Source organism: Oncorhynchus masou, unplaced genomic scaffold, assembly GCF_036934945.1.
Source record: "Oncorhynchus masou masou isolate Uvic2021 unplaced genomic scaffold, UVic_Omas_1.1 unplaced_scaffold_584, whole genome shotgun sequence".
NCBI classification, from domain to species: Eukaryota; Metazoa; Chordata; class Actinopteri; order Salmoniformes; family Salmonidae; genus Oncorhynchus; species Oncorhynchus masou.
Window position 1 is genome coordinate 178,302 of NW_027012260.1, and position 27,461 is coordinate 205,762.

Sequence of the window (27,461 nt, forward strand, 5' to 3'; positions counted from 1 at the left end):
AGTTTGCCTGACCACGCATCAGATGGTGATGCTCCTGGTGAATATTGACCATCCTACTCTCCTTTCACATTTGCAGGCTACACGAGTGACTATGAAAGCACTGCAGTCTACACTTCCTGGCGACTGTGGGGGGGGGGGGGGGATAAAGGCATGTCGGGAGCTGTCATTTCAGACACAGGTGTGTTAATATGTTGTTACAGTTCACTGAAAGAGAAGAGAAATTGACAGAACTGAACACACCACACACAATTGAGCCCATCAAATCTGATTGGTGACATCCACATTATTCAGCAGCTGTTATTGCGGGTGTAGCGACATGCTCTTCTCCCAGGCAGACAGCAAAATGCACAAACGACAACAGCACTGCTACATGGTATTTAATCAAAGCAACTCGGAAAATAAAAGAAAAATGCCATTTTGGACCCCCATACAAATAATCCCTTCAACTGATTAGCAGGGAGAGAGAGTACACAGTAGAATACTTCTCAATACAGACACGAGAAACAGTCACTGGTTTCCAGAAAACAAGAGTCCATAGAGAATGGGCTTCATCACTGCTGCTGGTATTGAAGGTGTAGAAGTACAGCGGTGTGTGTGTGGGGGGTGTCTGTGGGTGGGTCACTACTCGTTAAGCTGACAGAGCAGGGCTGAGGCCTTGGTGATCCAGTAGTCACTAGGCAGGCTGGACGGCAGCATCACCGTCACCACAAAGTTAGTAGAGTGGCCTGAGGGAGAGAACACACAGGTCTGTCACTATCTGGACATGATGCAGAGGACCAGAGAACACACAGGTCTGTCACTATCTGGACATGATGCAGAGGTAGGATCTAGGTAGGTATGTAGGTATGTAGTAGGGCTCTGGGTAGGTAGGTAGTAGGGCTCTGGGTAGGAAGTATGGTTCTAGGTAGGTAGATAGGTAGGTAGGTAGGTAGGTAGGTAGGTAGTAGGGCTCTAGGTAGGTAGTAGGGCTCTAGGTAGGTAGTAGACAGGTAGGTAGTAGGGCTCTAAGTAGGTAAGTAGGTAGTAGGGCTCTAAGAAAGGTAGGTAGACAGTATGGCTCTAGGTAGGTAGTAGGGCTCTGGGTAGGACGTATGGTTCTAGGTAGGTAGATAGGTAGGTAGGTAGGTAGGTAGGTAGGTAGTAGGGCTCTAGGTAGGTAGTAGGGATGGAAGTAGGTAGTAGGGCTCTGGGTAGGTAGTAGGGCTCTAGGTAGGTAGTAGGGCTCTAGGTAGGTAGTAGACATGTAGGTAGTAGGGCTCCAAGTAGGTAAGTAGGTAGTAGGGCTCTAAGAAAGGTAGGTAGACAGTATGGCTCTAGGTAGGTAGTAGGGCTCTAGGTAGGTAGTAGGGCTCTGGGTAGGTAGGTAGGTAATAGGGCTCTAGGTAGGTAGGTAGGGCTCTGTAGGTAGTAGGGCTCTGTGTAGGTAGTAGGGCTCTGGGTAGATAGTAGGGCTCTGGGTAGATAGTAGAGCTCTGGGTAGGTAGTAGAGCTCTGGGTAGGTAGTAGGGCTCTGTGTAGGTAGTAGGGCTCTGGATGGGTAGATAGTAGGGCTCTGGATGGGTAGATAGTAGGGCTCTGGATGGGTAGATAGTAGGGCTCTGGGTAGGTAGGTAGGTAGGTAGTAGGGCTCTGGGTAGGTAACATGGCTGGAGGTAGGTAGTAGGGCTCTGGGAAGGTGGGTAATAGGGCTCTAGGTAGGTAGGTAGATAGTAGGGCTTTGGGTAGGTAACAGGGCTGGAGGTAGGTAGTAGGGATCTGGATAGGTAGGTAGGTAGTAGGGCTCTAGGTAGGTAGGTAGTAGGGATCTGGTAGGTAGGTAATAAGGGCTGGAGGTAGGTAGAAAGTAGGGCTCTGGGTAGGTAGTAAGGCTCTGGGTAGGTAGTAGGGCTCTTGGTAGGTAGGTAGGTATGTAGTAGGGCTCTGGGTAGGTGGTAGGGCTCTAGGTAGGTAGTAGGGCTCTAGGTAGGTAGTAGGGCCCTGGGTCGGTAGGTAGTAGGGCCCTGGATCGGTAGGTAGTAGGGCTCCGGGTCGGTAGGTAGTAGGGCTCCGGGTCGGTAGGTAGTAGGGCTCCGGGTCGGTAGGTAGTAGGGCTCCGGGTCGGTAGGTAGTAGGGCTCTGGGTAGGTAGGTAGTAGGGCCCTGGGTAGGTACAGTGCCTTTGCTGCAAAAGTATTCATTCCCCTTGGCCTTTTTTCTATTTAGTTGCATTTCAACCTGTAATTTAAATGTATCTTTATTTGGACTTCATGTAATGGACATGGTGAAGTGAAATGAACAAAATGACTCACATGATCTCAGTATATATACACCTGTTCTGAAAGGCCCCAGAGTCTGCAACACCACCAAGCAAGTGGCACCACCAAGCATGTGGCACCATGAAGACCAAGGAGCTCTCCCCAGGCAAGGAGGGCATTAATCAGAGAGGCAACAAAGAGACCAACGATAACCCTGAAGGAGCTGCAAGCTCAACAGCGGAGATTGGAGTATCTGTCCATAGGAACACTTTAAGCCGTACACTCCACAGAGCTGGGCTTTACGGAAGAATGGTCAGAAAAAATAAGCAAACACATTTGGCGTTCGCTAAAAGGCATGTGGGAGACTCCCCAAACATATGGAACAAGGTACTCTCGTCAGATGAGACTAAAATTGAACTTTTTGGCCATCAAGGAAAACGCTATGTCTGGCGCAAACCCAACACCTCTCATCACCATCCCTGTTTCTCATCGGCAGGGGAACTGGGGAACTGAAGGAATGATGGATGGCTCTAAATACAGGGAAATTCTTGAGGGAAACGAGTCTCAGTCTTCCAGAGATTTGAGACTGGGACGGAGGTTCACCTTCCAGCAGGAAAATGACCCTAAGCATACTGCTGAAGCAACACTTGAGTGGTTTAAGGGGAAACATTTAAATGTCTTGGAATGGCCTAATCAAAGCCCAGACCTCAATCCAATTGAGAATCTGTGGTATGACTTAAAGACTGCTGTGCACCAGCGGAACCCATCCAACTTGAAGGAGCTGGAGCAGTTTTGCCTTGAAGAATGGGCAAAAAATCCCAATGGCTGGATGTGCCAAGCTTATAGAGACACACCCCAAGAGACTTGCAGCTGTGATTGTGGGGGGTGAATAGTTATGATGCTCAAGTTTTCTGTTTTTTTTGTCTTATTTCTTGTTTGTTTCACAATAAAAATATTTGGATCTTCACAGTGGTTGGCATGTTGTGTAAATCAAATGATACAAACCCCCCAAAAAATCTATTTTAATTCCAGGTTGTAAGGCAACAAAATAGGGGGAATGTGTCCAAAATATTATGAACACCTTCCTAATATTGATTTGCACCCCCCCCCACCCATTTTCTCTTCAGAAAAGCCTCAATTCGGGAAACTGTTGAGTGTGAAAAACCCAGCAGCGTTGCGGTTCTTGACGCAAACCAGTGTGCCTGGCACCTACTACCATACCCCGTTCAAAAGCACATACATCTTTAGTCTTGCCCATTGAGATAATTGAGACATGGATTGTGTATGTGTGATATTCAGAGGGTGAATGGAAGACAACAGATTGAAGTGCCTGAATGGGGTATGGTAGTCGGTGTCAGGCTCACTGGTGTGCGTCAAGAACTGCAACGCTGCTGGGTCTTTCACACTCAACAGTTTCCCGTGTGTATCAAGAATGGTCCACCACCCAAAGGACATCCAGCCAACTGTGGGAAGCATTGGAGTCAACATGGGCCAGCATCCCTGTGGAAAGCTTTCAGCACCTTGTAGAGTCCATGTCCTGACGAATTGAGGCTGTTCTGAGGGCAAAAGGGGGTGAAAATGAATATTAGGTAGGTGTCCTTACCTGTAGTAGACAAAGTCCCAGCCCGAGCTGAGGTCTTGTACAGCGGAGCCTGGTAGAGAGACGGATCAGGGACATAGTTCTGCTGGGGTTCGAAGTGCACCACGGGAAGCATGGTGTTCATCACCCGCGGCAACGCATCCTCCATCACCATGTCGACGTCGTTCCAGCGACTGGCGTCCATGAACATCCCGTGCACCAGCACGCCGTCGTTGATGGTGGGTAGCTATGGAGACAGAGTTGTACTGTAGTTACCATAATGTCATATTATGATGCATTGTGATTAGAGGCCTGGGTTTTGGACAATCATGTCACATGACCTGGTGTTGAACATTTAGTTAAAGCTTCATCATCCAGCACCATCCTCAGACAGTTGTTTTCATTTTAGGTCTAATTCTCATTTCTGGACAAGGCTTTAAATAAAGGTTCAAATCTAGGTCATGTGACATGGTGGTCCAGAACACAGGGTCCTAATAATGATCCAGATATGGTTCTAAAACCTCTCCAGGAACCTGACGAGTTGACTAATTCACTGATGACCTCGAAACATCCCACAGAGGTCAACGTGTGTTGGAGTCATTTCTATCAGCGAGTAGCTTAGCTCCTTCATGTTTTTACAGAGTCAGACTGTGCCTTGGAGGCAGGATGCAGTAAACTCATTCCTGCCCTCAGGGCAACCAGTCTAAATATGTCCCTCTCCCCTCCCTGTCGCTACCTCAGAGTCCATGTCCAGCTCGCCCCCGGCTGGTAGGGTCTTCAGCGCCTCGCTCACGGCCCCCTGGTCTAGGTAGACCGGCAACACGTTGAAACGGAAGTTGAGCTCGTCGATGGGGAGGTTATAGGTCCTGGCGTGGTTCTGTAGCGCCCCTACAGGACAGGAGGGGGAACAGCACAACAGCGTTTCAACATCTCAGTAACTGGACTGTAACCCAGTTTGGTGCTCTACTTTGGACTGATACCAGGCCTGTTCAATAATAACATGATTTATAAATATATCAGTGGTCACCAACCGGTCCATCTCCAAACATTTCTGTAAATAACCCAATGATAAAGCCTTGTGTTCCTATTTGTTTTATCAGTCTCGGGCTGTTGGTGGTAGGTGCAGCCCATTCAGCTGCCCTCCGCTCCAGGTATGTGTCTGAAGGTTCAAACTCTGCCGTCCCGGTGGGCCTGGAGAGGAAATCAAGTGCACTATGCCACCGCCGGCCAATCAGATGCTCAGATGACCATGTTTGCAGTAACGCAGCAGGCATGAAAGAAAGCTACGGGCAAAATTGATACTGTGAGATTTGAAAACGTTTAAAACCATGACTAGAGAGAGACTGTCAACGAATACAGCAAAGATCTGCTGTATATATGACTGAGTTCATGTTTAAGTTCTTACTCAGCACTGTCAACACTTTTATAAGCCATAAAATGCGAGTTCTTCCTATTTCCCCTCAGCGCTACAACAAGCAGTGCAGCAGTAATGAATGAGGAGGAAAGTGTATAGGTAGGCTTGGTTTGTTGTAATTAGCGGCTTGGGTCTTTTTTAATATCAAGGAATATTTCACTTTCTCTGTTCATAGGACTAACAACATGAATTTGTGCATGAGGCAGAAATACTGCAACTCGAGTTTGGCCGTCAGCTGGAAGAAGGTGTCCCTTTTTGGTCAGTCTGCTGCTCTCTCCCTCCGCTGAGACTGACCATCAGATGCAGGCACCATCAGCCCAGTAAAATAAACAGCTAATTATTTAAATGTATGCTCACTCAGCTGTGCCTCACAAGTAATACAACGATGGATCTATTACCGGTGTGATCATATAGCCTACCTCAAATGTTGAAATATATATATATATTTTTAAATGTCCTGAACAACAATGCATTGGCAGGTGAATTCAAGCAAAGCCAGTATGTGGTGATAATGTATTGGGCCTGTAGCTTACTGCACAAACCTCATTGCTTCAGAGCTGTTTTTAATTGGTTCATGTTTCTTACATTGTTGAAGTCATGGTAATAAAAAATCAGAGCGGTAGGGTAGCCTAGTGGTTAGAGCGTTGGACTAGTAACCGGAAGGTTGCAAGTTCAAACCCCCGAACCGACAAAGTACAAATCTGTCGTTCTGCCCCTGAACAGGCAGTTAACCTACTGTTAACCTAGGCCGTCATTGAAAATAAGAATTTGTTCTTAACTGACTTAGTAAAATAAATAAATAAAAATCTTGGCATGTATTTTGATTCAAAGTGATCTTGACTCAGAAAAGGTTGGTGACCACGGTACTATATGAAGTAGACTACAATGTTGAAGAGAACAGAATTTTGACTAGAGTACAGCATATTGAATAAAGAACAGAATATTGAATATTCTTTTGCTACATAATATTGAATATAGAGCAGCATATTGAATATTTAATAGACTACATAATATTGACTAGAGTACAGCATATTGAATATTTAATAGAGTACAGCATATTGAATATTTAATACTACATAATATTGACTAGAGAACAGAACACAGAGGAGACGGTGTGTCCTGACCAGTGATATTTAATACTACATAATATTGACTAGAGAACAGAACACAGAGGAGCTGGTGTGTACTGACCAGTGATATTTAATACTACATAATATTGACTAGAGAACAGAACACAGAGGAGCTGGTGTGTACTGACCAGTGATATTTAATACTACATAATATTGACTAGAGAACAGAACACAGAGGAGCTGGTGTGTACTGACCAGTGATATTTAATACTACATAATATTGACTAGAGAACAGAACACAGAGGAGCTGGTGTGTACTGACCAGTGATATTTAATACTACATAATATTGACTAGAGAACAGAACACAGAGGAGACGGTGTGTACTGACCAGTGATATTTAATACTACATAATATTGACTAGAGAACAGAACACAGAGGAGACGGTGTGTACTGACCAGTGATATTTAATACTACATAATATTGACTAGAGAACAGAACACAGAGGAGACGGTGTGTACTGACCAGTGATATTTAATACTACATAATATTGACTAGAGAACAGAACACAGAGGAGACGGTGTGTACTGACCAGTGATATTTAATACTACATAATATTGACTAGAGAACAGAACACAGAGGAGACGGTGTGTACTGACCAGTGAGGAAGCCCTGAGGGAAGAATAGTCCAGAGATCCAGAAGGATTTGGGCTGACCCCGCGTGATCCAGTTCTACACAAACACACAGACAGAGAGGAAGTTGGTTTCCCTGCATGAACACACACACACACAGACACACGAAGGAGAGGGTGATTTTGTTTGGGTTATGTTAATCTCAGTTCCCAGAACCTAATTGTAAGGCTGTCACCAGAGACTGGGGTCATGCTCATCTGTCTGTGTGTAGACATGTAGGGATTAACACACAGTCAGACCAGTCTCCCGGGACAGCCGCTTCAGTCTGGGGCGACAGAGCGAGTGCACAGAGAGAACGAGAGATGGACAGAGAGCAGAGAGAGAGACATTAGTATCTAGTTCACTGGCTTTGGCATTGTTAACATATGTTTCACATGCTAATGCATGTAAATTGATAGAGGAGAGGGAAGACTGGAGATAGAGAAGCAAAGAGAGAGAAGACTAGGGAGAGAGAGGGAGAAAAACATTAGAGAAGACTAGGGAGAGAGAGGGAGAAAAACAAGATAGAAGACTAGGGAGAGAGAGGGAGAAAAAAGAGAGAGAAGACTAGGAAGAGAGAGGGAGAAAAACAAGAGAGAAGACTAGGGAGAGGGAAAGAGAGAAAGAGAGAATACTAGGGAGAGAGAGGGAAAGAGAGAAGACTAGGGAGAGAGAGGGAAAGAGAGAAGACTAGGGAGAGGGAAAGAGAGAAAGAGAGAAGACTAGGGAGAGAGAGGGAAAGAGAGAAGACTGGGGAGAGAGAGGGAAAGAGAGAAAGAGAGAAGACTAGGGAGAGAGAGGGAAAGAGAGAAGACTAGGGAGAGCGAGGGAAAGAGAGAAGACTAGGGAGAGGGAAAGAGAGAAGCCTAGGGAGAGAGAGGGAAAGAGAGAAGACTAGGGAGAGCGAGGGAAAGAGAGAAAGAGAGAAGACTAGGGAGAGAGAGGGAAAGAGAGAAGACTAGGGAGAGGGAAAGAGAGAAGACTAGGGAGAGGGAAAGAGAGAAGACTATGGAGAGGGAAAGAGAGAAGACTATGGAGAGGGAAAGAGAGAAAGAGAGAAGACTAGGGAGAGAGAGAGAAAGAGAGAAGACTAGGGAGAGCGAGGGAAAGAGAGAAAGAGAGAAGACTAGGGAGAGCGAGGGAAAGAGAGAAGACTAGGGAGAGCGAGGGAAAGAGAGAAGACTAGGGAGAGGGAAAGAGAGAAGCCTAGGGAGAGAGGGAAAGAGAGAAAGAGAGAAGACTAGGGAGAGCGAGGGAAAGAGAGAAGACTAGGGAGAGAGATGGAAAGAGAGAAGACTAGGGAGAGGGAAAGAGAGAAGACTAGGGAGAGGGAAAGAGAGAAGACTATGGAGAGGGAAAGAGAGAAAGAGAGAAGACTAGAGAGGGAAAGAGAGAAAGAGAGAAGACTAGGGAGAGAGAGAGAAAGAGAGAAGACTAGGGAGAGGGAAAGAGAGAAGCCTAGGGAGAGAGAGGGAAAGAGAGAAGACTAGGGAGAGCGAGGGAAAGAGAGGGAAAGAGAGAAGACTAGGGAGAGGGAAAGAGAGAAGACTAGGGAGAGAGAGGGAAAGAGAGAAAGAGAGAAGACTAGGGAGAGGGAAAGAGAGAAAGAGAGAAGACTAGGGAGAGGGAAAGAGAGAGAGATAGAGATGGGTAAATACAGAGCAAGGACACAGAAGCATAGAACGTGGGAGTAAGAGACGAGAAAGAAAGAAGTCAGTCTGAAGTGGATGGCGTGCTGCTAATGTTTAAACATGATTTTCTCATCCCATCTCACTACCCCTGATAATGACTCTGTGTGTGTGTGTGTGTGTGTGTGTGTGTGTTTGTTTCTCTGCCTGGGCGGAGTTCCTGTAAGAGAAAATCCACATTTGTCTGAGTGTGTGTGTGTGTGATCACAGAAATGTTAACAACAAGAACACGCAAACATAGATGTTCTGTTTCCACTATATCGTACCACATTGCCTACATATATAAAACACACTCATGCACACACAAACACACGAGTCTCCCATCTGATGTAATGACAACAAACACAAGTCTTCCTATCTGATGTAATGACAACACACACACAAACACAAGTCTTCCTATCTGATGTAATGACAACACAAACACAAGTCTTCCTATCTGATGTAATGACAACACACACACACAAGTCTTCCTATCTGATGTAATGACAACACACAAACACAAGTCTCCCTATCTGATGTAATGACAACACACAAACACAAGTCTTCCTATCTGATGTAATGACAACACACAAACACAAGTCTTCCTATCTGATGTAATGACAACACACACAAACACAAGTCTTCCTATCTGATGTAATGACAACACACAAACACAAGTCTTCCCATCTGATGTAATGCCAACACACAAACACAAGTCTTCCCATCTGATGTAATGACAACACACAAACACGAGTCTCCTATCTGATGTAATGACAACACACAAACACAAGTCTTCCTATCTGATGTAATGACAACACACACACACAAGTCTTCCTATCTGATGTAATGACAACACACAAACACAAGTCTTCCCATCTGATGTAATGACAACACACAAACACGAGTCTCCTATCTGATGTAATGACAACACACAAACACAAGTCTTCCTATCTGATGTAATGACAACACACACAAACACAAGTCTTCCTATCTGATGTAATGACAACACACACAAACACAAGTCTTCCTATCTGATGTAATGCCAACACACAAACACAAGTCTTCCTATCTGATGTAATGACAACACACAAACACAAGTCTTCCTATCTGATGTAATGACAACACACAAACACAAGTCTTCCCATCTGATGTAATGACAACACACACACACAAGTCTTCCAATCTGATGTAATGACAACACACACAAGTCTTCCTATCTGATGTAATGACAACACACAAACACAAGTCTTCCTATCTGATGTAATGACAACACACAAACACAAGTCTCCTATCTGATGTAATGACAACACACACAAGTCTTCCTATCTGATGTAATGACAACACACAAACACACAAGTCTTCCTATCTGATGTAATGACAACACACAAACACAAGTCTCCCATCTGATGTAATGACAACACACAAACACAAGTCTTCCTATCTGATGTAATGACAACACACACACACAAGTCTTCCCATCTGATGTATAGTGTTTCACTGTGTCGTAGTACATCGATACATATGTACACAAATAGTGGTTTGGGGGGGGTAAATTGTGTCTGACTCAGGACTTAAAGAGAGGTTCATTGACCCAACTGTACAGCAACACGTGTCTATGAGAGAGAGATGTGTCTGTCACCTGGATGAAGCAGGTCCTGAGGGCCAGGTCTTTCACCCAGCTGGCCAGGGGTTTGAGGGAGGGGTAGGCTGAGGAGCTCCAGTGGATTGGAACCTGGTTGTTGAGGAAACTGGTGTAGATTCTCTCCATCTCCTCTGACATCACCACCAGCCCTGCTATAGCCTTCTGGAGGGTACACAGAGACACCTGAGGGAGGGAGGGAGGGAGGGGGGAGGAAGGGAGGGGAGGAGAGGGGGAGGGAGGGAGGGAGGGAGGGAGGGAGGAGAGGGGGAGGGAGGGAGGAGAGGGGGAGGGGAGGGGAGGCTGAATGTGAGGTGAAGTGTTTGTGGGTGTTTATCTGAGACATCCACAAGAGAACATCATAAACCCAGAGGTCACCACTGCAGTAACGGTTTGCCAACAATGTGGCTGCAGCATCTGTCCTTATAAACACATACAGATTCTTGGGGAAAGTATTCAAACACATTCCCCTTTTCCACATTTTGTTACGTTACAGCCTTGTTCTAAAATGGATCAAATTATATTTTCCCCTCATCAATCTACACACAATACCATATCATGACAAAGCAAAAAAACAGGTTTTTGTAAATGTTTGCCAAAAAATGATATAAAAAATGAAATATTACATTTACATAAGTATTCAACCTTTGCGATGAAACTCCAAATTGAGCTCCGGTGCATCCTGTTTCCATGGATCATCCTTGAGATCAGTGGAGGCTGCTGAGGGGAGAACGGATCATAACAATGTCTGGTACGGAGAAATGGAATGGCATCACACACACGGATGTACTTGTGTATTTGATACCATTCCACTTATTCTGTTCCAGTCATTACAACGAGCCCATCCTCCCAAATTAAGGTGCCACCAACCTCCTGTGCTTGAGATCTATATAACAGTTAACAGTGCATGTCAGAGCAAAAACCAAGCCATGAGGTCAAAGAAATTGTCTATAGAGCTCCGAGACAGGATTGTGTGGAGGCACTGAGCAATTAGGGAGAAGGGCCTTGTTCAGGGAGGTGACCAAGAACCTGATGGTCACTCTGAGAGAGCTCTAGAGTTCCTTTGTGGAGATGGGAGAACCTTCCAGATAGACAATCATCTCTGCAGCACTCCACCAATCAGGCCTTTATAGTAGAGTGGCAAGTGGAAGTGGAAGCCACTCCTCAGTAAAAAGGCACATGACAGCCTACTTGGAGTTTGCCAAGAGGCACCTAAAGAACTCTCAGACCATGAGAAACAAGATTATCTGGTCTGATGAAACCAAGATTGAACACTTTGGCCTGAATGCCAAACGTCACATCTGGAGGAAACTTGGCACCATCCCTACAGTGAAGCATGGTGGTGGCAGCATCATGCTGTGGGGATGTTATTCAGTGGCAGGGACTGGGAGAATAGTCAGGATCGAGGGAAAGATGAACGGAGCAAAGTACAGAGAGATCCTTGATGAAAACCTGTTCCAGAGCGCTGAGGACTGGTTCACCTTCCAACAGGACAACGACCGTAAGCAAACAGCCAAGACAACGCAGGAGTGGCTTCGGGACAAGTCTCTGAATGTCCTTGAGTGGCCCAGCCAGCGCCCAGACTTGAACCCAATCTAATATGTCTGGAGATATCTAAAAATAGCTGTGTAGCGACGCTCCCCATCCAACCTGACAGAGCTTGAGAGGATCTGCAGAGAAGACTGGGAGAAACTCAAACAGGTATGCCAAGCTTGTAGCGACATACCCAGGAAGACTGGAGACTGTAATCGCTGCCAAAGGTGCTTCAACAAAGTACTGAGTAAAGGGTCTGAATACCTATGTAAATGTGACGTGTATTTATAAAAAAACACTTTCTTTTAACCTCTTACACCTATGGTGGCGCTATTTCATTTTTGGAAGAAAAACGTTCCCGTTTTAAACAAGATATTTTGTCACAAAAAGATGCTCGACTATGCATATAATTGCTACTGTTCGAAAGAAAACACTCTGACGTGTCCAGAAATACAAATATCTTCTCTGTGCGTGCCCTTTAACGTGAGCTTCAGGCAAAACCAAGATGACATGGCATCCAGGAAATGACAAGGATTTTTGAGGCTCTGTCTTTCATGATCTCCTTATATGGCTGTGAACGCAAGAGGAATGAGTCTGCCCTTTCTGTCGTTTCCCCAAGGTGTCTGCAGCATTGTGACGTATTTGTAGGCAGATCATTGGAAGATTGACCATAAGAGACCACATTTACCACGTGTCCGCCCGGTGTCCTGCGCCGAAATTGGTGCGCAAAAGTCACCTGCCAGTATTTTTCCATGGGACACAGAGAGAAGCAAGCTTCCACGAACTGCATGTCAATGAAGAGATATGTGAAAAAACACCTTGAGGATTGATTCCAAACAACGTTTGCCATGTTTCGGTCGATATTATGTAGTTAATCCGGAAAAAGTTTCACGTTGTAGGTGACTGCATTTTCGGTTCGTTTCGGTAGCCAGGCGCAATGTAGAAAACGGAACGATTTCTCCTACACACAGACGCTTTCAGGAAACACTGCGCATCTGGTATGTGGCTGGGAGTCTCCTCATTGAAAACATCAGAAGCTCTTCAAAGGTAAATGATTTTATTTATTTGGTTATCTGGCTTTTGTGAAAATGTTGCGTGCTACATGCTACACAAAATGCTATGCTAGCTTTGCATACTCTTACACAAATTAGTCAATTTCTATGGTTCAAAAGCATATTTTGAAAATCTGAGATGACAGTGTTGTTAAGAAAAGGCTAAGCTTGAGAGCAAACGCATTATTTTAATTTTATTTGCGATTTTCAGAAATCGTTAACGTTGCGTTATGCTAATGAGCCTGAGGCTTAGTCACAATCCCGGATCCGGGATGGGGAGTTTCAAGAGGTTAAAAAGCCAACATTTTTTAACTTTTTTTGTTGCTTTGTCTTTATGGGCTATTATTGTGTGTAGATTGATGAGAAAAAAACTAAATGTAATATATTTTAGAATAAGGCTGTAACAAAATGTGGAAAAGGTCAAGGGGTGAATAGATTCCCGAATGCACTGTATGTCCCTCCACTATGCCTCTGGGGACCTTCCATTGAGACCTCGGGGCAGCAGCTGGAACCATGGACCGATACAGCTGTCCTAACATTTCATCAAGGTCCTTTTCAATGCATTTCCATTACCAATCATCCTCTCCTGATTTCACAGCATTTAAATACACTGAAAAATGAATGGCTGACAACTGGGACCCCTGACCTCTAATGCCTGACCCCTGACCTCTAATGCCTGACCCCTGACCTCTAATGCCTGACCCTGACCTCTAATGCCTGACCCCTGACTCACCCTGAGGACCCGCAGCAGGTTGTTAAAGCGGTCTACTTCCTGTCCGAGGACGGTGGTGAGGGAGTTGAGGCGTCCGTTGGCGTCACGAATAAACAGAGCCTCTGCTGCCTCATCCATATCCAGACACTCTGAGGAGACAGACCGACAGATCAGACAGACAGACAGAGAGACAGACCGACAGATCAGACAGACACAGACAGACAGGGAGACAGATCAGACAGACCGACATAGAGACAGACACAGACAGATCAGATACACAGACAGAGAGACAGATCAGACAGACACAGACAGACAGAGAGACAGATCAGACAGACCGACAGAGACAGACACAGGCTGACAGATCAGACAGACACAGACAGACAGACAGACACAGAGACAGTCAGAAAGAGAGACAGACAGACAGACAGACATAGAGACACAGACAGACAGACAGACAGACAGACAGACAGAGAGACAGTCAGAAAGAGAGACAGACACAGACAGAGACAGATCAGACAGTGACTTCAACCACACTATAATGAGTTTAGAGAGACTAACTTTAATTTCAAACCAAAGCGATCATCAAACCGTAAAAACAGCAGAATAAATCAAGCCTGGGATGTGTGTGTGTGTTTACGTGCGTCTCTCTCTCACCCGGGATCTTGGCGAGGATGGAGTCAGCCAGCTCGTGGACGATCTCGTCGTTGCTCTTGCCCCCGCCGCGGGCTGACGAGCGAGGCTGTACCTCCAGGATGGTGTTGATCAGGGTCATAGTCTCCAGACGCTGTACAGACAGACAAGACCTCACCGTTTTAGGGATGACAAGTAACCCACAGGACACAGACAATATAATGTAATGATCTCCTCTTAACTGGCTAAATACATGTTTTGTATTAGTGATGTGACCTCTTGTTTTCAGACAGTACAAGAACAAAATCTGTCAAAAACAAATTTGAATTAGGTACTGCATAGTTAATTGTCCCCAAGCCAGTATTAGCCCACTGAGCTAAAGGTGAGAATATATAAGCAGAGTGAAGTGTCTGACCTGGAAGGCGAGGTTGGCGTTCTCGTGCATACCAAAGATCTCAGGGTCGTCTATGAGAGGAAGGTTCTCTATGTACCTGTTATAGTCACTCAGTCTGTCTGCCTCGGGGGCAAAGTAGACACCTGACACACACACACACAGAATACCAACAGTTAGATCTCACTGAACACACACACACAGAATACCAACAGTTAGATCTCACTGAACACACACAGACAGAATACCAACAGTTAGATCTCACTGAACACACACAGACAGAATACCAACAGTTAGATCTCACTGAACACACACAGACAGAATACCAACAGTTAGATCTCACTGGACACACACACACAGAATACCAACAGTTAGATCTCACACACACACACACAGAATACCAACAGTTAGATCTCACTGACACACACACACAGAATACCAACAGTTAGATCTCACTGACACACACACACACACACAGAATACCAACAGTTAGATCTCACTGACACACACACACACACACAGAATACCAACAGTTAGATCTCACACACACACACACAGAATACCAACAGTTAGATCTCACTGAACACACACACACAGAATACGTTGCCTCGGGGGCAAAGTAGACACCTGACACACACACACAGAATACCAACAGTTAGATCTCACTGAACACACACGCACAGAATATCAACAGTTAGATCTCACTGAACACACACACACAGAATACCAACAGTTAGATCTCACTGAACACACACACACAGAATACCAACAGTTAGATCTCACTGAACACACACACAGAATACCAACAGTTAGATCTCACTGAACACACACACACAGAATACCAACAGTTAGATCTCACTGAACACACACACACAGAATACCAACAGTTGGATCTCACTGAACACACACACAGAATACCAACAGTTAGATCTCACTGAACACACACACAGAATACCAACAGTTAGATCTCACTGAACACACACACACAGAATACCAACAGTTAGATCTCACTGAACACACACAGACAGAATACCAACAGTTAGATCTCACTGAACACACACAGACAGAATACCAACAGTTAGATCTCACACACACACAGACAGAATACCAACAGTTAGATCTCACACACACACAGACAGAATACCAACAGTTAGATCTCACACACACACAGACAGAATACCAACAGTTAGATCTCACACACACACACAGACAGAATACCAACAGTTAGATCTCACTGAACACACACAGACAGAATACCAACAGTTAGATCTCACACACACACACAGACAGAATACCAACAGTTAGATCTCACACACACACACACACATAATACCAACAGTTAGATCTCACACACACACAGACAGAATACCAACAGTTAGATCTCACTAGACACACACACACAGAATACCAACAGTTAGATCTCACACACACACAGACAGAATACCAACAGTTAGATCTCACTGAACACACACACACAGAATACCAACAGTTAGATCTCACTGAACACACACAGACAGAATACCAACAGTTAGATCTCACTGAACACACACAGACAGAATACCAACAGTTAGATCTCACACACACACAGACAGAATACCAACAGTTAGATCTCACACACACACAGACAGAATACCAACAGTTAGATCTCACACACACACACAGACAGAATACCAACAGTTAGATCTCACTGAACACACACAGACAGAATACCAACAGTTAGATCTCACACACACACACAGACAGAATACCAACAGTTAGATCTCACACACACACACAGAATACCAACAGTTAGATCTCACTGAACACACACACACAGAATACCAACAGTTAGATCTCACTGAACACACACAGACAGAATACCAACAGTTAGATCTCACTGACACACACACACAGAATACCAACAGTTAGATCTCACTAGACACACACACACAGAATACCAACAGTTAGATCTCACACACACACAGACAGAATACCAACAGTTAGATCTCACTGAACACACACACACAGAATACCAACAGTTAGATCTCACTGAACACACACAGACAGAATACCAACAGTTAGATCTCACACACACACAGACAGAATACCAACAGTTAGATCTCACTGGACACACACACACAGAATACCAACAGTTAGATCTCACTGAACACACACAGACAGAATACCAACAGTTAGATCTCACACACACACAGACAGAATACCAACAGTTAGATCTCACTGGACACACACACACAGAATACCAACAGTTAGATCTCACTGAACACACACACACAGAATACCAACAGTTAGATCTCACTAGACACACACACACAGAATACCAACAGTTAGATCTCACACACACACAGACAGAATACCAACAGTTAGATCTCACTGAACACACACACACAGAATACCAACAGTTAGATCTCACACACACACACACAGACAGAATACCAACAGTTAGATCTCACACACACACAGACAGAATACCAACAGTTAGATCTCACACACACACAGACAGAATACCAACAGTTAGATCTCACACACACACACAGACAGAATACCAACAGTTAGATCTCACTGAACACACACAGACAGAATACCAACAGTTAGATCTCACACACACACACACAGACAGAATACCAACAGTTAGATCTCACACACACACACACACATAATACCAACAGTTAGATCTCACACACACACAGACAGAATACCAACAGTTAGATCTCACTAGACACACACACACAGAATACCAACAGTTAGATCTCACACACACACAGACAGAATACCAACAGTTAGATCTCACTGAACACACACACACAGAATACCAACAGTTAGATCTCACTGAACACACACAGACAGAATACCAACAGTTAGATCTCACTGAACACACACAGACAGAATACCAACAGTTAGATCTCACTGAACACACACAGACAGAATACCAACAGTTAGATCTCACACACACAAAGACAGAATACCAACAGTTAGATCTCACACACACACAGACAGAATACCAACAGTTAGATCTCACACACACACACAGACAGAATACCAACAGTTAGATCTCACTGAACACACACAGACAGAATACCAACAGTTAGATCTCACACACACACACAGACAGAATACCAACAGTTAGATCTCACACACACACACAGAATACCAACAGTTAGATCTCACACACACACACAGAAAGAATACCAACAGTTAGATCTCACTGAACACACACACACAGAATACCAACAGTTAGATCTCTCACACACACACACACACAGAATACCAACAGTTAGATCTCACTGAACACACACAGACAGAATACCAACAGTTAGATCTCACTGACACACACACACAGAATACCAACAGTTAGATCTCTCACACACACACACACACAGAATACCAACAGTTAGATCTCACTAGACACACACACACAGAATACCAACAGTTAGATCTCACTAGACACACACACACAGAATACCAACAGTTAGATCTCACTGAACACACACAGACAGAATACCAACAGTTAGATCTCACACACACACAGACAGAATACCAACAGTTAGATCTCACTGAACACACACACACAGAATACCAACAGTTAGATCTCACTGAACACACACACAGAATACCAACAGTTAGATCTCACTGAACACACACAGACAGAATACCAACAGTTAGATCTCACTGAACACACACAGAATACCAACAGTTAGATCTCACTGAACACACACAGACAGAATACCAACAGTTAGATCTCACTGACACACACACACAGAATACCAACAGTTAGATCTCACTGAACACACACACACAGAATACCAACAGTTAGATCTCACTGAACACACACACAGAATACCAACAGTTAGATCTCACTGAACACACACACAGAATACCAACAGTTAGATCTCACTGAACACACACAGACAGAATACCAACAGTTAGATCTCACTGAACACACACACAGAATACCAACAGTTAGATCTCACTGAACACACACAGACAGAATACCAACAGTTAGATCTCACACACACACAGACAGAATACCAACAGTTAGATCTCACACACACACAGACAGAATACCAACAGTTAGATCTCACACACACAGACAGAATACCAACAGTTAGATCTCACACACACACACAGACAGAATACCAACAGTTAGATCTCACTGAACACACACAGACAGAATACCAACAGTTAGATCTCACACACACACACAGACAGAATACCAACAGTTAGATCTCACACACACACACAGAATACCAACAGTTAGATCTCACTGAACACACACACACAGAATACCAACAGTTAGATCTCACTGAACACACACAGACAGAATACCAACAGTTAGATCTCACTGAACACACACACACAGAATACCAACAGTTAGATCTCACTAGACACACACACACAGAATACCAACAGTTAGATCTCACACACACACAGACAGAATACCAACAGTTAGATCTCACTGAACACACACACACAGAATACCAACAGTTAGATCTCACTGAACACACACAGACAGAATACCAACAGTTAGATCTCACACACACACAGACAGAATACCAACAGTTAGATCTCACACACACACAGACAGAATACCAACAGTTAGATCTCACACACACACAGACAGAATACCAACAGTTAGATCTCACACACACACAGACAGAATACCAACAGTTAGATCTCACACACACACACAGACAGAATACCAACAGTTAGATCTCACTGAACACACACAGACAGAATACCAACAGTTAGATCTCACACACACACACAGACAGAATACCAACAGTTAGATCTCACTAGACACACACACACAGAATACCAACAGTTAGATCTCACTGAACACACACACACAGAATACCAACAGTTGGATCTCACTGAACACACACAGACAGAATACCAACAGTTAGATCTCACACACACACAGACAGAATACCAACAGTTAGATCTCACTGAACACACACACACAGAATACCAACAGTTAGATCTCACTGAACACACACACAGAATACCAACAGTTAGATCTCACACACACACAGACAGAATACCAACAGTTAGATCTCACTGAACACACACACACACAGAATGCCAACAGTTAGATCTCACTGAACACACACACACAGAATACCAACAGTTAGATCTCACTGAACACACACACAGAATACCAACAGTTAGATCTCACTGAACACACACACAGAATACCAACAGTTAGATCTCACTGAACACACACACAGAATACCAACAGTTAGATCTCACTGAACACACACAGACAGAATACCAACAGTTAGATCTCACTGAACACACACAGACAGAATACCAACAGTTAGATCTCACTGAACACACACACAGAATACCAACAGTTAGATCTCACTGAACACACACAGACAGAATACCAACAGTTAGATCTCACTGAACACACACACACAGAATACCAACAGTTAGATCTCACTGAACACACACACAGAATACCAACAGTTAGATCTCACACACACAGACACAGAATACCAACAGTTAGATCTCACTGAACACACACAGACAGAATACCAACAGTTAGATCTCACTGAACACACACACACAGACAGAACAGAACACACCTTTCCCCCGTTTCTCAGATTCAGCAACATTTGTACACACAAATTGTACACACAACTTTGCACGCACACACACACAGTGGTCTTCACCTGAGGTGGAGAAGGTGTACCCTGGGTCCAGGGTGACAGGAGAGAAGAACCGTTTGAGGATGGTGCGGAGACAGCGCTGGTCCCAAGCATCGGTCACCCTGCCTCCGTAGGTTATCTCCCCTGGGGGGAGAGAGGGTGAGGGTGGGGGGAGTCATTAGGTACTGAAAGGAAGAACATGGACAGAAACCTGGAGGGGCTACCTCCAGAAGAAATGCTCATGTTGGTTTTACGGTCATTTCCCTAATGAACACGACCCACTTCACATGAACCTGCTGTGGAAAACACATGTGCACATTTGGAATCATTCCTATTACAGACAGAGTGGAGCTGGAACAGAGGGTCTGCTGGGTAAATGGAAGGTTCTAATCGAGGTTCTAAACTTTATTATGCAGAACACGGTGGAACCCAGCGGAACCCTTCTGTCTACCTTTCAGTTATTACACTACGTGAGAGAGGAACACTTTTATTCAGGATGTTTAAAAACTATATCATGCTAGGTTAAACACCAAATGATTTTGAAATGGATGGTTTCTGCATACAAAGAACGGTTCAATTAGGAATTAAACAAACATTACAAAGCCTGAAAAAACGTAATGGAAGAAATCAATAATGAAAAAAAAAATGACCTCAGGAGCGTGTAATCCCCCAAAATATATTTTAAATTATGTATAATCATTATTAGAAGGTCACATTTGAAAAAGGGGAAAAACATGTCAGTTCAGAGAAACATTTCTTAATGTAGTGTAGTAATGTAGTGTATGTGGACTCCTCCTTGTCAAACATCAAATCAAATCCAATTTTACTGGTCACATGTTATTGCAGGTGTAGCTAAATGCTTGTGTTCCTAGCTACAAAAGTACAGTAGTGTCTAACAATTCACAACAATACCTGCTACTAAACCTCACAGAACCTCAGGGTCTTCCCTGCTACTAAACCTCCCAGAACCTCAGGGTCTTCCCTGCTACTAAACCGCTCAGAACCTCAGGGTCTTCCCTGCTACTAAACCTCCCAGAACCTCAGGGTCTTCCCTGCTACTAAACCTCCCAGAACCTCAGGGTCTTCCCTGCTACTAAACCTCCCAGAACCTCAGGGTCTTCCCTGCTACTAAACCTCTCAGAACCTCAGGGTCTTCCCTGCTACTAAACCGCTCAGAACCTCAGGGTCTTCCCTGCTACTAAACCTCACAGAACGGCAGGGTCTTCCCTGCTACTAAACCTCTCAGAACCGCAGGGTCTTCCCTGCTACTAAACCTCCTTGAACCTCAGGGTCTTCCCTGCTGCTAAACCTCCCAGAACCTCAGGGTCTTCCCTGCTACTAAACCTCCCAGAACCGCAGGGCCTTCCCTGCTACTAAACCTCAGGGTCTTCCCTGCTACTAAACCTCCCATAGCCCCAGGGTCTTCCCTGCTACTAAACCTCCCAGAACCTCAGGGTCTTCCCTGCTACTAAACCTCCCAAGACCGCAGGGTCTTCCCTGCTACTAAACCTCTCAGAACCTCAAGGTGGCCAGCAGTAATGTGAATAATGGAGGACCCTGCAGGGAGAAAGGCAGACAGGGAGGCGGGAAGGGAGACAGGCAGGCAGGGAGGGAGGCAAGGCGGCAGGCAGGGAGGGAGGCAAGGCGGCAGGCAGGGAGACAGGCAAGGAGGGAGATAGACAGGCAGGGAGACAGGCAGGCAGGGAGGGAGGCAAGGCGGCAGGCAGGGAGACAGGCAAGGAGGGAGATAGACAGGCAGGGAGACAGGGAGGGAGGCAAGGTGGCAGGCAGGGAGACAGGCAATGAGGGAGGCAAGGCGGCAGGCAGGGAGACAGGCAAGGAGGGAGATAGACAGGCAGGGAGACAGGGAGGCAGGGAGGCAGGGAGGGTGGCAGGCAGGGAGACAGGCAAGGAGGGGAGACAGACAGGAGGCAGGGAGACAGGCAGGGACAGGAAGGGGCCAATACACACACAGTCCTACCAGTGATGTAGATGAGAGCATCCCAGGGTATGTGACCAGTCTGACAGTAGAGGTTCTGGTTGAGCAGGGCACACTCTCTGTCGCTGTCGTTGAACTCATAACGGATGTTCCAGCCCAGAGGACCAAACTTCTTCCTCTCCTGCAACACACACTCACTGTTTTTATTCTACTGTCATTCTCAAATCAAATCAAATTTTATTTGTCACATACACATGGTTAACAGATGTTAATGCGAGTGTAGCGAAATGCTTGTGCTTCTAGTTCCGACAATGCAGTAATAACCAACAAGTAATCTAACTAACAATTCCAAAATGACTCTCTTATACACACAAGTGTAGGGGGATAAAGAATATGTACATAAAGATATATGATTGAGTGATGGTACAGAACGGCATAGGCAAGATACAGTAGATGGTATCGAGTACAGTATATACATATGAGATGAGTATGTAAACAAAGTGGCATAGTTAAAGTGGCTAGTGATACATGTATTACATAAAGATGCAGTGGATGATATAGAGTACAGTATATACGTATACATATGAGATGAATAATGTAGGGTATGTAAACATTATATTAGGTAGCATTGTCTAAAGTGGCTAGTGATATATTTTACTTCATTTCCCATCAATTCCCATTATTAAAGTGGCTGGAGTTGAGTCAGTGTGTTGGCAGCAGCCACTCAATGTTAGTGGTGATGACTGTTTAACAGTCTGATGGCCTTGAGATACAAGCTGTTTTTCAGTCTCTCGGTCCCAGCTTTGATGCACCTGTACTGACCTCGCCTTCTGGATGATAGCGGGGTGAACAGGCAGTGGCTCGGGTGGTTGTTGTCCTTGATGATCTTTATGGCCTTCCTGTAACATCGGGTGGTGTAGGTGTCCTGGAGGGCAGGTAGTTTGCCCCCGGTGATGCGTTGTGCAGACCTCACTACCCTCTGGAGAGCCTTACGGTTGTGGGCGGAGCAGTTACCGTACCAGGCGGTGATACAGCCCGCTAGGATGCTCTCGATTGTGCATCTGTAGAAGTTTGTGAGTGCTTTTGGTGACAAGCCGAATTTCTTCAGCCTCCTGAGGTTGAAGAGGCGCTGCTGCGCCTTCTTCACGATGCTGTCTGTGTGAGTGGACCAATTCAGTTTGTCTGTGATGTGTATGCCGAGGAACTTAAAACTTACTACCCTCTCCACTACTGTTCCATCGATGTGGATAGGGGGTGTTCCCTCTGCTGTTTCCTGAAGTCCACAATCATCTCCTTAGTTTTGTTGACGTTGAGTGTGAGGTTATTTTCCTGACACCACACTCCGAGGGCCCTCACCTCCTCCCTGTAGGCCGTCTCGTCGTTGTTTTTGGAAATCAAGCCTACCACTGTTGTGTTGTCCGCAAACTTGATGATTGAGTTGGAGGCGTGCGTGGCCACGCAGTCGTGGGTGAACAGGGAGTACAGGAGAGGACTCAGAACGCCCACTTGTGGGGCCCCAGTGTTGAGGATCAGCGGGGTGGAGATGTTGTTGCCTACCCTCACCACCTGGGGGCGGCCCGTCAGGAAGTCCAGTACCCAGTTGCACAGGGCGGGGTCGAGCTTGGAGGGTACTATGGTGTTAAATGCCGAGCTGTAGTCGATGAACAGCATTCTCACATAGCTTTCCTCTTGTCCAGATGGGTTAGGGCAGTGTGCAGTGTGGTTGAGATTGCATCGTCTGTGGACCTATTTGGGCGGTAAGCAAATTGGAGTGGGTCTAGGGTGTCAGGTAGGGTGGAGGTGATATGGTCCTTGACTAGTCTCTCAAAGCACTTCATGATGACGGAAGTGAGTGCTACGGGGCGGTAGTCATTTAGCTCAGTTACCTTAGCTTTCTTGGGAACAGGAACAATGGTGGCCCTCTTGAAGCATGTGGGAACAGCAGACTGGGATAGGGATTGATTGAATATGTCCGTAAACACACCAGCCAGCTGGTCTGCGCATGCTCTGAGGGCGCGGCTGGGGATGCCGTCTGGGCCTGCAGCCTTGCGAGGGTTAACACGTTTAAATGTTTTACTCACCTCGGCTGCAGTGAAGGAGAGGCTGCATGTTTTGGTTGCAGGCTGTGTCAGTGGCACTGTATTGTCCTCAAAGCGGGCAAAGAAGTTATTTAGTCTGCCTGGGAGCAAGACATCCTGGTCCGTGATGGGGCTGGTTTTCTTTTTGTAATCCGTGATTGACTGTAGACCCTGCCACATACCTCTTGTGTCTGAGCCGTTGAATTGAGATTCTACTTTGTCTCTATACTGACGCTTAGCTTGTTTGATTGCCTTGCGGAGGGAATAGCTACACTGTTTGTATTCGGTCATGTTTCCGGTCACCTTGCCCTGATTAAAAGCAGTGGTTCGCGCTTTCAGTTTCGCGCGAATGCTGCAATCAATCCACGGTTTCTGGTTTGGGAATGTTTTAATCGTTGCTATGGGAACGACATCTTCAACGCACGTTCTAATGAACTCCGAATCAGCGTATTCGTCAATGTTGTTGTCTGACGCAATACGAAACATATCCCAGTCCACGTGATGGAAGCAGGTTTGGAGTGTGGAATCAGATTGGTCGGACCAGCGTTGGACAGACCTCAGCGTGGGAGCTTCTTGTTTTAGTTTCTGTCTGCAGGCAGGGATCAACAAAATGGAGTTGTGTAACATCAGTTACAAAGACAATGAATACAGTAGGAGGTGTGTGTTCTGACCTGTATGATGACATTTAAGAAGACATAATGAATACAGTAGGAGGTGTGTGTTCTGACCTGTATGACGGTGTGGAAGAAGACAATGAATACAGTAGGAGGTGTGCGTTCTGACATAATGAATACAGTAGGAGGTGTGTGTTCTGACATAATGAATACAGTAGGAAGTGTGTGTTCTGACATAATGAATACAGTAGGAGGTGTGTGTTCTGACATAATGAATACAGTAGGAAGTGTGTGTTCTGACATAATGAATACAGTAGGAGGTGTGTGTTCTGACATAATGAATACAGTAGGGAGTGTGTGTTCTGACATAATGAATACAGTAGGAGATGTGTGTTCTGACATAATGAATACAGTAGGAGGTGTGTGTTCTGACATAATGAATACAGTAGGAGGTGTGTGTTCTGACATAATGAATACAGTAGGAGGTGTGCGTTCTGACATAATGAATACAGTAGGAGGTGTGCGTTCTGACATAATGAATACAGTAGGAGGTGTGCGTTCTGACATAATGAATACAGTAGGAGGTGTGTGTTCTGACATAATGAATACAGTAGGAGGTGTGTGTTCTGACCTGTATGATAGCGTGGAAGAAGCAGACTCCAAAGATGATCTTCCTCCACTGGCGTCCCAGGATGTGCTCCTCAAAGAAGTTGTTTGTGATCTCAGTGAACGCCCGGCGCACGTTGGCACGTAGACCCTTAGGAGGCTCGTTGGTCACCTGGCCCACGCACACGCACACACACACACACACACACACACACACACACACACACACACACACACACAGATGTGGAAAGAAAAGGATAATCAATCAGATAATTCCGAGACATAGATATGCACCCACGCTCAATCACATGGGTTTGGTGTGTGTGAGCACACACGTGTGTATGTGTCTATAAAGAGCGATGGCCCTACATGTGTGTGTAAGCCATGTGTGACAGGACCCCTCTCTCATGGTTAGAGAAGGCCCTGTGAGGGATATGAAACACTGTCCAGAGTGGCTAAGGTTGAGAGGACAATCTGTCCAAAATATTTATGGAAAAGATCCAAAAATATCTCAACAGAGCCTTGAGAATCCAATACTGTTTCAATTTAATCCAAGATTATGCTCCAGAACCTAAGACTGAGTTGTAGAACTAAGACTGAGTTGTAGAACTAAGACTGAGATTGTAAACCTAAGACTGAGATTGTAGAACCTAAGACTGTGATTGTAGAACCTAAGACTGTGATTGTAGAACATAAGACTGAGATTCCAGAACCTAAAACAGATTCTGAACCTAGAGACAGATTGTAGAACATAAGACTGAGAACCTAAAACTGAGTAGAACTAAGACTGAGATTGTAGAACCTAAGACTGAGATTGTAGAACCTAAGACTGTGATTGTAGAACATAAGACTGAGATTGTAGAACTAAGACTGAGATTGTAGAACCTAAGACTGAGATTGTAGAACCTAAGACTGAGATTGTAGAAAGGGAGGAAGAACTGAGATTGTAGAACATAAGACTGAGGTCAGTCCAGAACCTGAGATTGTAAAACAGATTGTAGAACCTAAGACAGATTCCAGAACCTAAGACTGTAGAAATTGGGAAGTATAATACAGAACCTAAAACTGAGTTTAGAACCATCATCTTGTCAACAAACTGAGTTCCAGAATCTAAAACAGATTTAGTAGAACCTAAGTTTGCAAGTCAGATTAAGAACAAATCTGAATCTACCTATGACCTGAGTTTCATCATACAGAGTCAATATAAAGGTGAGTGTGTAGAATCGGGTCTCCTTGACAGAGTTCTGCAGGACGGTGACAGGGAACACCTTGGTGGGCATGGAGCTCAGGAACAACCTGAAGTTCTCATGGACACACCAGTGTGTCTAGCGTGTCAGTGGTCAGCACAGGCATCACCGCAGGTAACAGGTGTGTGAGGTGAGAGCCATTCATAAACACAGCACACACACCAGGTCCTGTCAGTCCAGTCCATAGCGTGTCAGCAGAGGTCTCAGCAGCACAGGACAGCCGCAGGTGCAGGGTGTGTGTGTGAAGTGGAGCCATTCAAATCCCCATTCACCCTGTGTCCTGACCTAACCACACAGCAACACACACCTGATACCCAGGTACATACAGTTGAAGTGGGAAGTTTACATACATGTAGGTTGGAGTCATTAAACTTTTTTCAACCACTCCACAAATTTCTGTCAACAAACAAACTATAGTTGTGGCAGTTGGTCAGTTAGGACATCTACTTTGTTTAGTTTTATTTTTTTATTTTACCTTTATTTAACTCGGCAAGTCAGTTAAGAACAAATCCTACATCCTACCTATATGACCTAGGACATATACTGTAGGGAATATGGTTATAAATGGTGCTAGGATGTCATATACTGTGTGGGAATCTGGTTAATATAAATGTGTGTCTGTGTGTATGTGTGTGTAGTGTGTGTGTGTTTAGGGTGTCTGTATGAGATGTGTGGAGAGATATGGTGTAATGTGAGAGACCCTGACCTGTGTAGACCTCACCCTGGAGTGTGAGACAGT

At 45.0% G+C, this 27,461-nt stretch overlaps 1 protein-coding gene across 1 annotated transcript in view; it reads right to left on the reverse strand.

The window, feature by feature from the left end:
• Positions 1-362: 362 nt before the first annotated feature.
• The window catches only part of LOC135536252 (dynein axonemal heavy chain 6-like), a 132,547-nt gene continuing 105,448 nt past the window's right edge, over positions 363-27,461 (reverse strand). The window contains 12 exon segments of the mRNA XM_064962617.1: positions 363-725; positions 3,837-4,059; positions 4,549-4,700; positions 6,954-7,026; positions 10,273-10,458; positions 13,591-13,718; positions 14,224-14,353; positions 14,615-14,736; positions 20,263-20,382; positions 22,220-22,358; positions 25,501-25,647; positions 26,654-26,800. Of these exon segments, the coding sequence (XP_064818689.1) occupies positions 622-725; positions 3,837-4,059; positions 4,549-4,700; positions 6,954-7,026; positions 10,273-10,458; positions 13,591-13,718; positions 14,224-14,353; positions 14,615-14,736; positions 20,263-20,382; positions 22,220-22,358; positions 25,501-25,647; positions 26,654-26,800 (1,671 nt within the window). The 3' untranslated portion in view covers positions 363-621.